The sequence below is a fragment of the Ahaetulla prasina genome, chromosome 6, assembly GCF_028640845.1.
Source record: "Ahaetulla prasina isolate Xishuangbanna chromosome 6, ASM2864084v1, whole genome shotgun sequence".
NCBI classification, from domain to species: Eukaryota; Metazoa; Chordata; class Lepidosauria; order Squamata; family Colubridae; genus Ahaetulla; species Ahaetulla prasina.
The window spans coordinates 79,065,151-79,081,036 of record NC_080544.1 but is presented as its reverse complement, the minus strand read 5'-3'; the positions used below and the strand labels follow the sequence as shown (position 1 = coordinate 79,081,036).

General features: G+C 36.8%; 1 protein-coding gene across 2 annotated transcripts in view; it reads right to left on the bottom strand.

Annotated features, from left to right (window-relative positions):
• Positions 1-1,303: 1,303 nt before the first annotated feature.
• U2SURP (U2 snRNP associated SURP domain containing) overlaps positions 1,304-15,886 on the bottom strand; it is a 47,583-nt gene continuing 33,000 nt past the window's right edge. Inside the window, exons 20-27 of one of the 2 annotated variants that reach the window (XM_058187411.1) lie at positions 14,794-14,950; positions 13,025-13,120; positions 12,505-12,571; positions 10,587-10,749; positions 9,338-9,448; positions 5,313-5,431; positions 4,553-4,729; positions 1,304-3,054 (exon numbers count right to left, since the gene is read on the bottom strand). In XM_058187411.1, the coding sequence (XP_058043394.1) occupies positions 2,916-3,054; positions 4,553-4,729; positions 5,313-5,431; positions 9,338-9,448; positions 10,587-10,749; positions 12,505-12,571; positions 13,025-13,120; positions 14,794-14,950 (1,029 nt within the window). In that variant the 3' untranslated portion in view covers positions 1,304-2,915. The remainder of the gene's footprint in view (positions 3,055-4,552; positions 4,730-5,312; positions 5,432-9,337; positions 9,449-10,586; positions 10,750-12,504; positions 12,572-13,024; positions 13,121-14,793; positions 14,951-15,886) is intronic. The other variant, XM_058187412.1, reaches the window with a different exon arrangement.

Below are 15,886 nucleotides of genomic sequence, written 5' to 3'. Positions count from 1 at the left end.
TGGTTATCCCCACCACTACCACCTTTCCACAATTGAAGTATACAATAGGCCAGAAATAATTAACTCTTCTTTGCATATAGACTTTTTAAAAAAACTTAACTATAAGCTGCCAAGAACCAGTGCAAAAAAATCAATTTCATTTGCTCTTACAATACCTTACATTTATAACATGGAATGAGTAATTTTTATTGACCTTTGAAGTTCAGAGTATGTATTTTGTGGTTTTCCAGCATTTTTAAATAACAAGCAGTACTAAAGCTGTAGAAATTAGTTAAAGAAAAACAGCCATCTTGTCTTCACTTGATTAATGTCTTGAATATTTCCTCAGAAATTCAGCTGAGAGATCCGTCCCTCATTTCAGAGGACATCAATCTAAATTAACCTGAGAGAAGACAGAATAAAAATATAGGCCAAGCATGACATGTCATTCAACTTCTGAAAAAAGTAATTCCACTATTTCCACACTTATGGCGCTCCATGGCATAGGGCCGGGCTACTTACGGGACCATCTGCTGCCACCGAATGCCTCTCACCGACCCGTGCGCTCTCACAGGGAGGGACTCCTTAGGGTGCCATCGGCCAGGCAGTGCCGACTGGCGACACCCAGGGGAAGGGCCTTTTCTGTGGGGGCTCCCACCCTCTGGAACGAGCTTCCCTCAGGACTTCGCCAACTTCCTGACCTTCGAACCTTCCGCCGTGAGCTTAAGACACATCTATTTATTTGCGCAGGACTGGACTAGAATTTTTAAATTTTTAAATGTTTAAATTTTAAATCTGGTTTTAATGGGGTTTTATTATTTATATCTCTATTTTAAATATTCAGCCTTATGTAATAAGTTTTTTAAATTAATGTTTTACTTTGTATATATATATGTTTTTATATGGCTGTAAACCGCCCTGAGTCCCTAGGGAGATAGGGCGGTATAAAAGTGTGAATAATAAATAAATAAATAAATAAAACTTTAAAGTTTTATATTATTTTGAATTTCTCGAATAAAGCATGTATTGTGCGTTGATATATAATTTTTAGTTGATTTGTTGCTTGAATTGACTATATTAATTAGATAAATTCTGCACTTTTAAAAATCAAAAGAATTTCTAGAAGCTTGTTGGAAGCCCTTTTGATACTTAGAAAGGAGATGAAGGTGTAAACTTTAGATATTTCCATTAATCAAAGATCCATATTGAAAGCTGAACTACTATAAATGTTAAAATCTTATATACAGCAGAAGAGAATAGCCAGACCCCTTTTACAAGATAGCTAAATACTTTTATATAAATGAATTGATATATTAACATAATTATAAATAATGCTTCACTGGAGTCCAGTTCCCTTTAAACTCTGCTCGTTTATTACAATTGTCCTTTCCTTTAGTAAATAAACAATGAACCTTTGTAGTTTTTATTTATGGAAAAAATTAAATGACTTAAAGGATATGGTATGCCAAAATTTTAAAACAGATTAAAACAAAAGAACATCCAAAACTAAAAGACCACAATAGGGAGAAGTAGTACAATTATATTAGAAAAAGACACAAGTTAAAAAATCTGAATTCTGCTACTCTTTCAACAATCTGCACATCCAAAGAATGAATTCAGTACAAAAATGCATTTACAAGGTCATCCTCCAAAATAAAACTGATTTTATAAAGACAATTCATTATGTGTTTCTCTTATGTTGATTTTGAGACATTTGTTGGGAATATTCTGTTTTCTTTTCATAGCTTTCATGAAAAGAAACCCATACACTTAATACTGAGGTCTTAACACTATTTCATCTAGATGTCAACGGAGCTCTTCATGTACTATGAAGAACAATATATCCGGCAATATCCCTATGAAAAAAGACACAACTGTTCAAATAAAAACTTCTTTACATCTTATATGCAGGGGGAGAAATGCATGCATGAAGAATTTGTACAACAGAAAAGCCAGAAGTGTTTATTAAAATTTCCCCAATTTAAATTTAAAAATTGAGATTTAAAATCTATTTTAATCATGGATGTGATGTGATAAATGGCTCAACAGTTTAAAGAATCAATGAAAAGAAAGAAAGTTTGGAAATAGATCCTCAGAGGCCACAACCTACTTTCCCTTTTTATTGTGTGTTTTGTTGCTCAAACATCTATAGCACCACACAAATAGGAAGGAGTTGCAACAGTGATAATCCCTCTTCTCCAAACAATCATCATTTGGTTTTGGAAGTATGGACGAAGCAAAAAACAACCTTCACTATAGTTGCCAAAAATCTAAGCTTAGAGAGTAAACTCTGATTGGAAATTCCAGGTACAGCCCAGAATAAGCATTTCACCAGATAATCTGTACTGAAAAGTTATACAGTCTTCATCTCTTCAGATTCACTGCTGCGTAACAATGTTTCTATGGCAGATCCCAACATAATTTAAGAGCAATCTAGCTTAATGAACAGATGGGAAACATTTGTTTTAAGAGGTTTGCATTGGTAGCCCTGTGTGTTAGGAAGTTAAAGGGAAGAGGAATCAATGGAGTGGGACAAGGAAACACATTTTTTTTTATATTTCCTTTTCAGGTTTTATTTCAAATCTAATTCAAAATGTCAAAGCTACAAAAAAAAGGGGGGCGGGATGAGGGAAACAATTATGGGGATTTCTCCTAACTCACAATATTCTAAAACAACTACTGCCAGCAGATCTGTTACACACATTTCAGATGAAGTTTTCTAAACACAAAATCTCATTCTGGGAAATAGCCACAATGAAGGTTTTGTACAATATAAAACATTGACAGGTCTACCAATGCAGTTACTCATGAATATACACGTGCATTCACACAAAAAAAAAAAGGAATGCTTTTTTCATTTGTTTAACAGACTGTTCAGGCACAAAAACAAAACCGCATTTCCAGTAAGTGACAGCATCATAAAAATTAACAGTTTGTCAGTGTTTACTCTTCTTTGACTTCTTGTGAGATCTGTGTGGAGAACGAGATTGAGATCTGGATTTTTTCCCTGACTTTTTAGGTGATCTGGATCGTGATCTTCTTGATCTTTTTGGTGTCCTTGAACCAGATGGTGACCTAAAAAAATAAACTGATGTTAGTAATTTTCTCATTCAATTTCTATCTATGCTTTTAATGCTTTGCAAAAACAGACAATTGCTAATGCTATACTAAATTGGGTTTCAAGCAAATTTGTCTTCCAAAACACGCAAATACATGAAACTAAGAATTTAAAAATAACGTGTATATTACACGTATCAACAGAAATTCATTTAGGTTGCAATCCTATCAGAAATATCTATTGGTAAGTTATCACTTAACTTAGCAGTGACTGATTTAAATAAATATGCATAACAATCTCATGTTAAAGGTGCATCACATGAACCAGGATAGCTATTGAAATGCCCCTCTCAAATATTCAAGCTCACTTGTTAAGAGTTGAATCATAGAATTGTTTTAATTATAGAATCTTCATTTATCGCCTTACTCTCTCAGCTACCTCTAAACATAACATACTGCTTTCCCTCTTAATTTTATATTCAAATTCCTCTTTAATATACTTTATTCAAGTTTGCAATATTATCCTGATCCTTCTTTGCCTTTTATTTTCCAACTTTCATACAAGTAGGGCCTACTTTAACTGGTTTTAATACAATGGCAAATCACATCAAAAATTAATATTATGATGTTGTTATACAGAATTCTTCCTATTTCAATGAACATCAAGTATGTGTATAAAATTAAACAACATACCTGCTGCAGAGATTCATAGTTTCTATGATCCCACAAAATGCTTCATTCATTCAACTATCTTAGTCTAATCTTCTTACTGGTGGTTAAGATACCCACAAATCACACCAGATGGATAAAATTACCATTCGGGGATTCCAGGTCATGTATCATGAATGCTTTCATCAGTAAACTACTAGCAAGGTTTCATGTCATCTCTAGCCCCTTGCAGGCAGGAATACAATTATAACAGTTGGGCAATAAGTACTGTAACAGGGAAGCTGAGCTTTTCAAACGTTCTTTTTTTCTTGCTACTTTTCCTAGCACAAAAATATCCAATATGCATGTCAATATTCCCAAGAAATGGCTATCTTGGATAAACTAACTTTAACCTTGGCAAAATTGGGTCACTTTTAAATTAAATTTAACTTTCAGATGCTGGTTGTCTGGGGTAATTAACTGTTTTAGGGTCCCAATAACAAACATGCACATACAGTTGATTGAAATAAGCCTTCAAAGGGAATGTTAAATTGTCTGTGCTGCCTCTGTACTTTTGCCATCCTAAATAAAATCAAGACTCAAGCCAGTATAAATTACATATTGTTTAATCAGGCTTTTTTTAGTTTACCCATCTTCAAACTTTCCAATTAATCCCCAGATCTTCATACCTTTAATTCCTTTATAATCAACCCCAACATTTCTTTAAATCTTCTCTCCTGAACCATAGTAAGCTGGTTCTATCCTGCCTCTTATTACATTATATAATCTTACTATTAAATAAAAATTTAAATGGCACTAAATAACAAAATAAGTGACAACTTGAACTGTAAAACAACCTGTGGTTTACCTCTTGGCTTTTTTACTGGCATCTCTGGGAGAATCTTTATGGGAAGATCTAGAACGTGAGCTTTCTTTATGAGATCTTTCAGATCGTTCAGATCGTTCAGATTTTGGTGATGGAGATTTTGCTCGCCTGCTTCCACTGCTACGCGATGGGCTTGGTGACGTACTATGTCGTCTTTTCCTTTTGCAAAAACAGTGGAAATTATCACATCTGAAGCATGGTCCAATGAAAGTAGTGTAGTTTAAAAAGTAGTTTTTATTTGCCAATTAAAATGTCCAAAGAAGCCAGTAGGTCTGGCATAAAAGATTTTGAGTCACCCAAACGTATTTTTACCAAGCTGGGGTGATCCATATAAAGTATAATATCATTGGGGTTAACAGGTATGTCTGGCTTTTTTGGCCATGCATAGCTTGAGAAAGCAAAGCACAAACAAAAATAATGTTGTTGTTGTTTTATATTGCAAATAGTGAAACTGTTTTGTTGGGAATATCAAACTGTTCTTTGGAAAATCTTAATAATATTAAATACTTTCATACCTCTATTTGTAAACATTAACTGTAATGGGCTAGGATAATGCACATAATGCACATATTTTGGTAAAACTTAAAAAGAGATTACAGTCTAAAATTTGATTTGATAGGAATAGAAGAGTAAAAGGAAGGGAGAAATAGAGACAGAAATTTAAAAAAAGTGCATATTATGAAATGCTTAGGTCTGTAAATATAACTGCAATAAGGCACATTAATTTGTTTAAACATTATACCTTTCTTTCCTTGTTGGTGTACATTCTTCCTTTTCCTTCTTCTCTTTGGATCTTGAATCAGATTTCTCTTTATCTTTCTTATCTCTTTCCCTTTCCCTTTCCAGTTCCTTTTCTTTTTCCTACATGTAAAATATAACAGATCATAAAAGTAACTTTAGAGATCATTGAGTCCAAGCCTTCCTAAGTACAGAATCTGTTGGAAAGTTCAAAGACTTTCTGTGAAGAATTCACAATTTCAATCTTAGCTAAGTTAATTTTCTAAATGGAAACTGGTGTTAAAACAAAAAAAAAAAACAAGGCTGTAAAACAGGGAGAACCAGATCTTTAATTCTTCTAGTAGGTACTAACACTACTGCCTATGATGTTCTATCTCCAATGTTTTCAATACAACATGTTGCCTGAATAGAGAATTATTTGCCCACACTGGTTGTTTCCCTGTAGTAAATGATTTATTAAAATTAAGTGAAACAATCATTTTTTCAAACATTTTTAAGGCACTGATATGAAACCGTCACTTTATGTGCTAGGAGAGACTGAGCGAAGTATCTTTACATAAGACAAATTACGTATTACTAAAGAAATTTAGTAAAAGTATTATGTGGAAATAAATATTTATTGGTTATTAACTGTAAACACTTAGAATCTTTATACTATACTCTAAATTAACAAACACAGCTTAGTACAAACACTGCTTTAAACATACATCACATAACACAGCTTTGTACACAGAAGAGAACATATTTATTTATTTATTTATTTATTTATTTATTTATTCACATTGATATACCACTGTTTAAAGATTCAGTACATCCACATAGGAAGATTAACTTTTTGAAATCCTGAACAGCTATTACAAAATTTGTGCACAACATTAAGCTGTACTGACCTACAATCTGAGAGGAGTATCAATGAACTGCATTGATCTATTGACAGGTGTTACATAAAGCAGGATTTTTTTTTTCTGTAACCATGTTTTAATGGGGAAAAAAAGCGTAACTATAGATTTTTGACCCCTATTCTGGCATGGTTGCAAAGAAACCATAAGAGATCTCACACCGTTTAGTGAGAAAGGAATTTAATATTTATTTTGATTGATTGATTGACTGACTGACTGACTGATTTGATTTGTTTGCCCACCGGATGATTCTTGGGCGGCTTAAAATTTTATTCCATTCCAACCAGAATATTTTTTCTTCAGTTTCTTCAAATGAGTAATAAAAAATGTATGCTATGCCTTTTTTTTAAACTATAAGACTATTTACGAATTGGACATATGCTATATGTCAAGAAACTGAAGTTCCTTACTTTGCATTTTATGTCCTTTTCTGAAGTCAGAGTGGGGTTTGCAGAAGAACTTACTTGAGTTCACAACTCATACAAGTCACAATACACCATAGTTAAAGGGTAGTGTAAATGATGGCCCTACGCACATGGGAGGAGGCACGCTAGATCTAATTTATATCTCTGGACAGTGGCTAAATGATCTGGATTTAGATGACGTAGTAACAGAACCGATGTCATGGTCAGATCATTTTCTCCTTCGCCTGGACTTCCGAACCGCCGCCCACCATCGCAGGGAGACGGAACCTGTACGTTAGTTCCGTCCCAGGCGCCTGATGGACCCTGAGAGGTTCCTGACGGAGCTTGGGCCATTCCCTGAGGATCTGGCCCGCGGCTTGGCTGAGGAACTAGTTGTGGCCTGGAAACAGGCCGCGGCTGGGGCCCTGGACCGTGTCGTGCCTTTGCGGCCTCTGACCTGGCGCAGATCTCATCCAGCCCCTTGGTTCTCCGAGGGGCTGAGGGAGATGAAACACCGGAGAAGACGCCTAGAGAGTACTTGGAGGTCCAGCCGTTCCGAAGCTGATCGGACACTAGTTAGGTCCTATTCTAGGACCTACCTAGTGGCAATGAGGGAGGCGAGGCGTTCTTACGCCTCCACCCTCATTGCGTCGGCAGATAACCGCCCGGCCGCCCTGTTTCGGGTGACCCGCTCCCTCCTTCATCAGGAGGTGCGGGATGACCCTTTGCAGGGACGTGCCGAGGAGTTTAGTGGTTATCTATACGATAAAATCGCTCAGCTCCGGGATGGTCTGGACCGAAATTGGGATGATCCAAGCGAGAGAGAGGAGGCACGTCTTGTTGAGTCTGTTTGGGATGAGTTTGACCCTGTGGCTCCCGAGGACGTGGACAGGTTGTTGGGGAGGCTCCACGCCACCACATGTTTACTGGACCCGTGTCCTTCCTGGCTGGTGCTGGCCACTCAGGAGGTGACACGAGGCTGGCTCCAGGGGATTATCAACGCTTCTTTGTTGGAAGGGGTTTTCCCTGCCGCCTTGAAAGAGGCGGTGGTGAGACCCCTCCTCAAGAAGCCCTCCCTGGATCCAGCTATTTTGGGTAATTATCGTCCGGTCTCCAACCTTCGCTTTGTTGCGAAGGTTGTAGAGAGTGCTGTGGCGCGGCAGCTACCCCAATACCTGGATGAATCCGTCTATCTAGACCCGTTCCAGTCCGGCTTCCGACCCGGATACAGCACGGAGACAGCTTTGGTCGCGTTGGTGGATGATCTCTGGAGGGCCAGGGACAGGGGTTATTCCTCTGCCCTGGTCTTACTAGATCTCTCAGCGGCTTTTGATACCATCGACCATGGTATCTTGCTGCGCCGGTTGGGGGGATTGGGAGTGGGAGGCACCATGTATCGGTGGTTCTCCTCCTATCTCTCCGATCGGTCGCAGACGGTGTTGACGGGGGGGCAGAGGTAGGCCGCGAGGTGCCTCACCTGTGGGGTGCCACAGGGGTCGATTCTCTCGCCCCTTCTGTTCAACATCTACATGAAGCCGTTGGGTGAGATCATCAGTGGCTTTGGGGTGAGATACCAGCTGTACGCTGATGATACTCAGCTGTACTTTTCCACCCGGGCCACCCCAACGAAGTTGTTGAAGTGCTGTCCCGGTGTTTGGAAGCCGTACGAGTCTGGATGGGGAGAAACAGGCTCAAGCTTAATCCCTCCAAGACGGAGTGGCTGTGGATACCGGCACCCCGATTCAGTCAGCTGCAGTCGCAGCTGACTGTTGGAGGCGAGTTACTGGCCCCAAAGGATAGGGTGCGCAACTTAGGTGTTCTCCTGGATGAACGGCTGTCGTTTGAAGATCATTTGACGGCCGTCTCCAGGAGGGCCTTCCACCAGGTTCGCCTGGTTCGGCAGTTGCGCCCCTTCCTTGATCGGGATGCCTTGTGCACAGTCACTCATGTGCTCGTTACCTCTCGCTTGGATTATTGTAATGCTCTCTACATGGGGCTCCCCTTGAGGTGCACCCGGAGGCTGCAGTTGGTCCAGAATGCAGCTGCGCGGGGGATAGAGGGAGCTCCGTGTAGCTCCCGTGTAACAGCGCTCCTGCACAGACTGCACTGGCTACCTGTGGCCTTTCGGGTGCACTTTAAGGTTTTGGTTACAACCTTTAAAGCGCTCCATGGCTTAGGGCCTGGTTACTTACGGGACCGCCTGCTGTTACCTTATCCCTCCCACCGACCCGTGCGCTCTCACAGAGGGGGACTTCTCAGGGTGCCGTCTGCCAAGCAATGTCGGCTGGCGGCCCCCAGGGGAAGATCTTTCTCTGTGGGGGCTCCCATCCTCTGGAATGAACTTCCCCCGGGTTTACGCCAAATACCTGACCTTCGGACCTTCCGCCGCGAATTGAAAACACATCTATTTATTCGCGTGGGGCTGGCCTAAATTTTATTGGTTTTAAATTTATTATTAATTTTAATGGGGATTTTAGTTTTATATGGCCATTTTTATAATAAGTTTTTTTAATTAGTATTTTAAATTTTATATTTTATACTGTTTGTTTTTTATCTTGGCTGTACACCGCCCTGAGTCCTTCGGGAGAAGGGCGGTATAAAAATTGAATAAATAATAATAATAAAAATAATAATAATAATAATAGTGGTAGCAGTTTTATTATTAAAATACTTCATCCAAGCCACTGAAAACTAATGTAAAATTCTAAATTGTAAACACTGCTTACTCTCTGGAGCAATTTGTCACGGTAGTGTTCAACTTGTTCCTGAAGACTTTGGCCTTGCTTCTTCGGTCTTTTTCCAGATTCCAATTCATCTTGAAACTTCATTACTTTCAACTGAGACAAAACATTAAAACAAAACAAAACACTTATTTGCAAGTTTGTAAAAGTCAGAAAAGCAGAATATTGTTTTAATTTAGTCTTAATTGTGACATATATGAATTAAACACTTATTCTAAGCAGTTCTGCAATTAAATACCCATAGCAAGATTCAAGATTTTAACAATCTTGTTAAAACTATGGATTTATCTCTAAAACTGTGTAAAATAGTATTACTTTGTTCCATCATTGTTATGAGACCAGAAGCTCATTTATCTAAGCTTAACATAATTTAGAATAACATCTAAATAGAGACAAATATGAAACAAGCCAACTTCATGTACTTTCAAGTTATTTTGCTTCAGTAACTATAGTTTGGACATCAGGTGCAAGGTTGAACTGTATGAGTGTTTCTCAACGTACTTCTCTCCCTGTGTTCATATCAGATAAGGAGCACAATGTACACCACCTAAGACTCATTTATATAAAGTTAGGATTAATTTATACCTAACTTATACCTAGTGTTTTAAAGAGAAGAAAATAATCATTTATAACTACCCAATTCTCAACTACTTTTGGATGCACTTTTAAATGTTTAAATAAAGACCCATAACAAAACAAGGGTCAAAATTCTATTATATAATACACAATAGAATTACATTATTCAATGGACATTTTTACTTAGAAAGCATATTTAAGCATACATTTGAAGGAATATTTAAAATAATCTGAAAAGGTACTTTAATTTAATCTATAATATTTTAAAGATTATGATTATGATTTATTCAATGTTTTTTCCTATTTGCTATCAAGTAAAAAAAAATCCTGTTCACTTTAGATTTGAGTGGGTGTACATGGAGATCAAAATTTTAAATGTTAATTCTATTAAAAAATTGTACATATTTTAGCTTTAAGGGGATAATATCCAAATAAGTGAATAACACCTATTGGGCCTTTCAAAAAGTTTAATTATAAATCTTTTCAAAAAATTTAAATGAACGTATCTCTAAATAACCTTTCTAAAGTAGTAAAGACTTCAAATCAACTGCCAGAAAGAGGAAGCACTATTTTCATTGTTAAATCATTTTGCTGATCTCTTGATTTCATTTATCACCATTTACAAAAACTGTTTGTATTACTGTTTTCACAAACATACCTCTATCTCTCTGAGTTTGGCACGCTTTTCTTCACTCATTTCTGAGAATTTGCTTGACGACTTTGAATCAGGTATTTCTTCTCTAATAGGATTGGAATAAAGATGGTGCTCCTCAGATTTAGAACTTTGAGTATCCTCCTCATCTTCACTTTCTTCTTCTTGGCTTTAAAATAAGAGAAATAACCAATGATTCTCTTAATTTATTCATAATATAAAGGTTTGCAACAGACAGCACTTCCTAAGAAAGTATTTATCATAAAATAAGAGCACATTGATGGGACTCCAAGAATATGTACTTCCTATCCCTTTGTATTTCAATTATACAATCTATATGCAATTTTAAAAACTAAAAAAATATATATATAGAAGGAAAGGACAAGGAAAAGAATGTATTTTTATGTTTCTTCTTCATACCTAGACAGCATAAAAGGTAAATCTTATTACATATAAAATCTGTTAAGATTATAAATCCAAACATTTTAAATGCAATACAGTGTAATAACATAATATCAACATTTTGCTGTCGGAGACCTAGAATAAGTCACAGTATTTAAGGAACGGGAGATAGGACTTAATCAGAACATACTTATGTCAACTACTTAAAATATAAGAGGAACTGAAGATGTTGTACAATGGCAGAAACCTGGACTAAGATTGGAGAACTGAACTAAGGGCTGTAATCCCCATTTAACCATGAAGCCTGTTGAATCTCTCTCTTAGCCTAATCTCATTATAGTTATGTGATAGTGGTGGGAATGGATACAAATACCTATACCACAAACAGTCACAGAAGGTTGAAAATTTTGAGAAAGAGAGGCTAGAGCATCTTGAGAAGAATTTTATACAGCCTAAAATTATTCAGATAATTCAGAGGGGATTCTGTGCTGTAAACCTCAAAATAATTCCATATGTATAATTCATGCTACATACAAAAAAAGGGAGAGTAAAGATAATGAAAAGGATAAGGCATTTTTGGATCCAACTTATGTTTCTTAGAAATGGAGTCCCTCTTCTATCCAAGATTTTTAATATTCAGCTATTAATGATAAGCACAATTTAATGAAAAGAATCATATTCTAAAGTTACTATTATGCACGTTACACTTTTAATAATTCAAGGCTCTATTTTAAATTTAACCTGGATATGTTTTCAATTTATCAGCCTATTAGACAACTTTTTAGGAGCTATTAGTGACATCGTGGACTATAGTGATATGAAATCCTGTCTAAATTTCCTAAAATCCAAGAGCATCTACTATAATTCTGATAAAGAAAGGTGTTAAAATCTTATGCCTATTGACTTTTCATATTCAAAACCTGCTCAGAAAGGCATGTTGTGAGCTTGGTGAACAAATGTACAATGCTGAAACCTAAGAAATATATCCAGAATGCATACTCTGAAGATCCAGTGTTTCTCCCTTTTCTAGAGCGAGACATTCTTTCCAAATGTACAGTGAAAAGATCCCTTCATCATAGAAGATGAAACTTGCTTCAAGGACAACATGGTGCATGCACTCCTTATATTTATTGATCCATTACTGCCCTTTCAGAATGGCCATTTTGGCACCCAAAGGTTCATTCAACCTTTACTTTGTTAATGCCATCAAAATTTCTTTTAAAAAAAAACGTATTTATGTTTGCATGAATTCTGACAGGTGTTCGTGAATTGAAACAGTTTTGCTAATTTTGTTTCAATTAGAAGATGTGAAAGTTGCAATAGATATTGTATAAGATATTCTTTGTTTCCTCCTTCCTACCTCAGTATTTTTACATTGGAGGAAATATGTAGATTCTACTATTATCCCTTATATGGGCTCCAGAAGTAACCAAGCAACTCTTATTGTTTTATGAAAATCACAAAACATTTTTATTCCATTTATTATGCTTAAGATAGAGTAACTAGGGAAAAATGGTCTTACTTCTGATTTTCTTCTTCCTCCGATTCCTCATGCTGGTCAAACAGTTCCCATTTAGATGTTGTTACCGCTAGGATGACAATTAATTATTATATTAAAACGTCAATATATAAGCATTTTAAGAGAAATTTCTAGATATTCTAAATTCTTGTAACTTCCTAAACTTTAATGGCACTAACTCAGAATATGTGGTATCTACGTACTATTTTATTAATATATTTTTTTTTTGTTTACATTTATACCCCGCCCTTCTCCGAAGACTCAGGGCGGCTTACAGTGTATAAGGCAATAGTCTCATTCTATTTGTATATTTTTACAAAGTCAACTTATTGCCCCCCCAACAATCTGGGTCCTCATTTTACCTACCTTATAAAGGATGGAAGGCTGAGTCAACCTTGGGCCGGGCTCGAACCTGCAGTAATTGCAGGCTACTGTGTTCTTAATAACAGGCTTTTACCAGCGTGAGCTAAACCGGCCCTGAAATGCTGAAAATATTTAATACCAGCAAACAAAAGAAACTAACCTTGAGCTTCAAGCGCAGATTCGTCAACTGCTTCCCATTTTGAAGGGGCAACTTTAAATATTGGCTCATTCTTTTTAGATTCTTCAGATCCATCCACTATTGAATAAAAGAATTACACAAAACATGATGTAATACAACCCTAAGCATGCTCTATTTTAGAGCACTTCAATAAGAAAATCCAAATTTAAAAAGTTTAATGTTCCCCAAATTACCCTGAAAGGCAGAAGAAATCTACAGTATAAGCATATTTAGTGAAAAGCATGGCCCAACATTTTCAATAGAATTGATCCCCTGATAAGTTGCACTAAATGCTCTACAAGCAAACTTTTACTCCCACAACAGAAACACTCTTAGTTTGCCTTCTCCTGGTCATTCAGAATGCTGCCAAAAACAGTTCTGGAGGAACTCTCAATCATCCAGAGAAAATCTGGGGTATGATGGAAGGAATTCAGATAGGTGATGTAATACTATAGTCTCCAACCTTTTTGGCTTTGGGGGATGCCGGGGGGGAGGGGGGAAATGGTTTTGCACAAACGGGGGGGAGTGTGTGTGTGCATGCAGCTCTATTTGCATAAGTGAGGCGCATGTGCACCCACTGTTCACATATATGAAGCTTCGTGCATCTGCTCACCCACTGTTTGTGCAAGTGGAGCTGTGCGCACTCGCCCAGTTTCTGCGGCCCTGTTCCAAACAAGCCACTGCCCGGTACTCGGGCCCCAGCCTGGGGGTTGGGGACCCCAATCTAATATTACCAAGGCGGTTTTCTGCCTGGATAAACTTCATCTCACCATGCATATTCAAAATTCTGAAAATTCAGGCAGAATTCATCTGAAGTATAGAAACTTCATATAAAAATATGTCAACTAAAAAGTCCATTAGCTCTCTTTGCACAGATAAATATTACAATACCTAGAAAGACCTGCATGTCCAATTTTAATATCCAAATCCATTCCAAATTTAAATCCAGGTATTTGCACGAACTGAAATGTTAATAAATCTAGGCAGCTCTTAAAACATATATATTATTTTGCATTAGATAAATTTTCATATGCTTTTAAAATGTAATTCCACATGAAAAATCTTTCTCCAGAGCAACTATGTTATTTACTATATTGATTTGCTATACGACGCTTGCTCCGGGGAGGGGGAAGCTATGGCAAATCTAGACAGCATACTAAAAAGCAGAGACATCACCCTGCCAACAAAAGTGTGTATAGTCAAGGCTATCGTTTTCCCAGTTGCAATGTATGGCTGTGAAATTTGGACCATAATGAAGGCTGAGCACCAAAGAATTGAGGCCTTTGAACTCTGGTGCTGGAGAAGACTCCTGAAAGTCCCTTGGACTGCAAGGGATCAAACCGGTCAGTCCTAGAGTACATCAACCCTGACTGCTCTTTAGAAGGCCAGATCCTGAAGATGAAACTCAAATATTTTGGCCACCTAATGAGAAGGAAGGACTCACTGGAGAAGAGCCTAATGCTGGGAAAGATTGAGGGAAAAAGAAGAAGGGGATGACAGAGATGGAGTCACTGAAGCAAAGCTTAAATGGTCTCCAGAGGATGGTAGAGGACAGGAAGGCCTGGAAGAATATTGTCCATGGGGTTGCAATAGGTCAGGCACAACTTCGCAACTAACAACAATTATCTGCATTAAAATTGAATCTAATAAATATTGTAATTAGAAAATATTATGTATTTCATTTGCATATAATATAATTTTATAATAAGATGTATGCTTCTAACTTTGTGCTAAATTAGAACATTCCTTACAAGGTACTCCATCAAGATCATCATCAATTGATTTAATAGGGATTCCATCTAGATCATCGATTGGAGCAACATCAATAGGAATTCCATCCATATCTTCTAGTGGAGCACCATCAAGTTCTTCTTCAATGGGAGCTCCATCAAGATCATCAGGTACTTCCTGAGGATAAAACATACATTGAGATAAATATAATCAAAGTATTTTGTCAAGTCTTTACTTCTTCATTTCATCACATACAATTTTTTCAGCTTGTGGCTTTAGTTCAAAACCCTTACATAGGTCTGTTAATTTGTGCCAGTTCACGTGTAAAGCAATTTCTCATATACCAAACAGGAAAAAAAACCAATTTCTGTGCCTACCTTTCAAAACATCTGCACTATAAACCCCAAATCAACTCAAGAAACTCATGAAAGAAATGACTGAATTTTACAAATAGATACACATGAATATATACATTACTGTGATGCTATACATGCAGTGCAAGTGAGTCCAACCTAATACAGAGTAATCTAATCCTCACTGTGCAAAGCTAGTTCATATCCATGCAGTTTTAAATTCCCAGAAATTATTCTGATTACAATTTTTCTTAGACACACAAGATTAAATAGCTGATACTTTTAAGTATCTGTGATTTACATCAGAAAAATGTATTAGACCATCTCCTGTATTTCACATTTTACACATGTATTTACACTATAAACAGCAACTAATATATTCATGGTAAGAGAAATTCAATCATTTTAAGCATCACACAGTATTTTGTATTTTCCACTTTAATTACAAAATGAAAACTTTTAATTCAATCTTCAAACTGTTCCTCTTTGTACCCATAAGAAACAGGAGGACTATAAGACCAAAAAAGATCTTGGCTCTAACAAAGCAAGTTCTATATATTTAGGATAATGCTAAGACAAATGCCTACATAACACTGTCTCTTAAAGATCCTAATTTTCCAACTGCACCCGTAATATGGAAGAGGTGAGAGGCTGATTTCAAACATTCAGATATTTTAGAATTCTCTCTCCCTCTCACATCCAAACACACACCTGAAAACTGATAAAGAGGCAATGCACGTGCTTCAGGTTCCAAGCAATT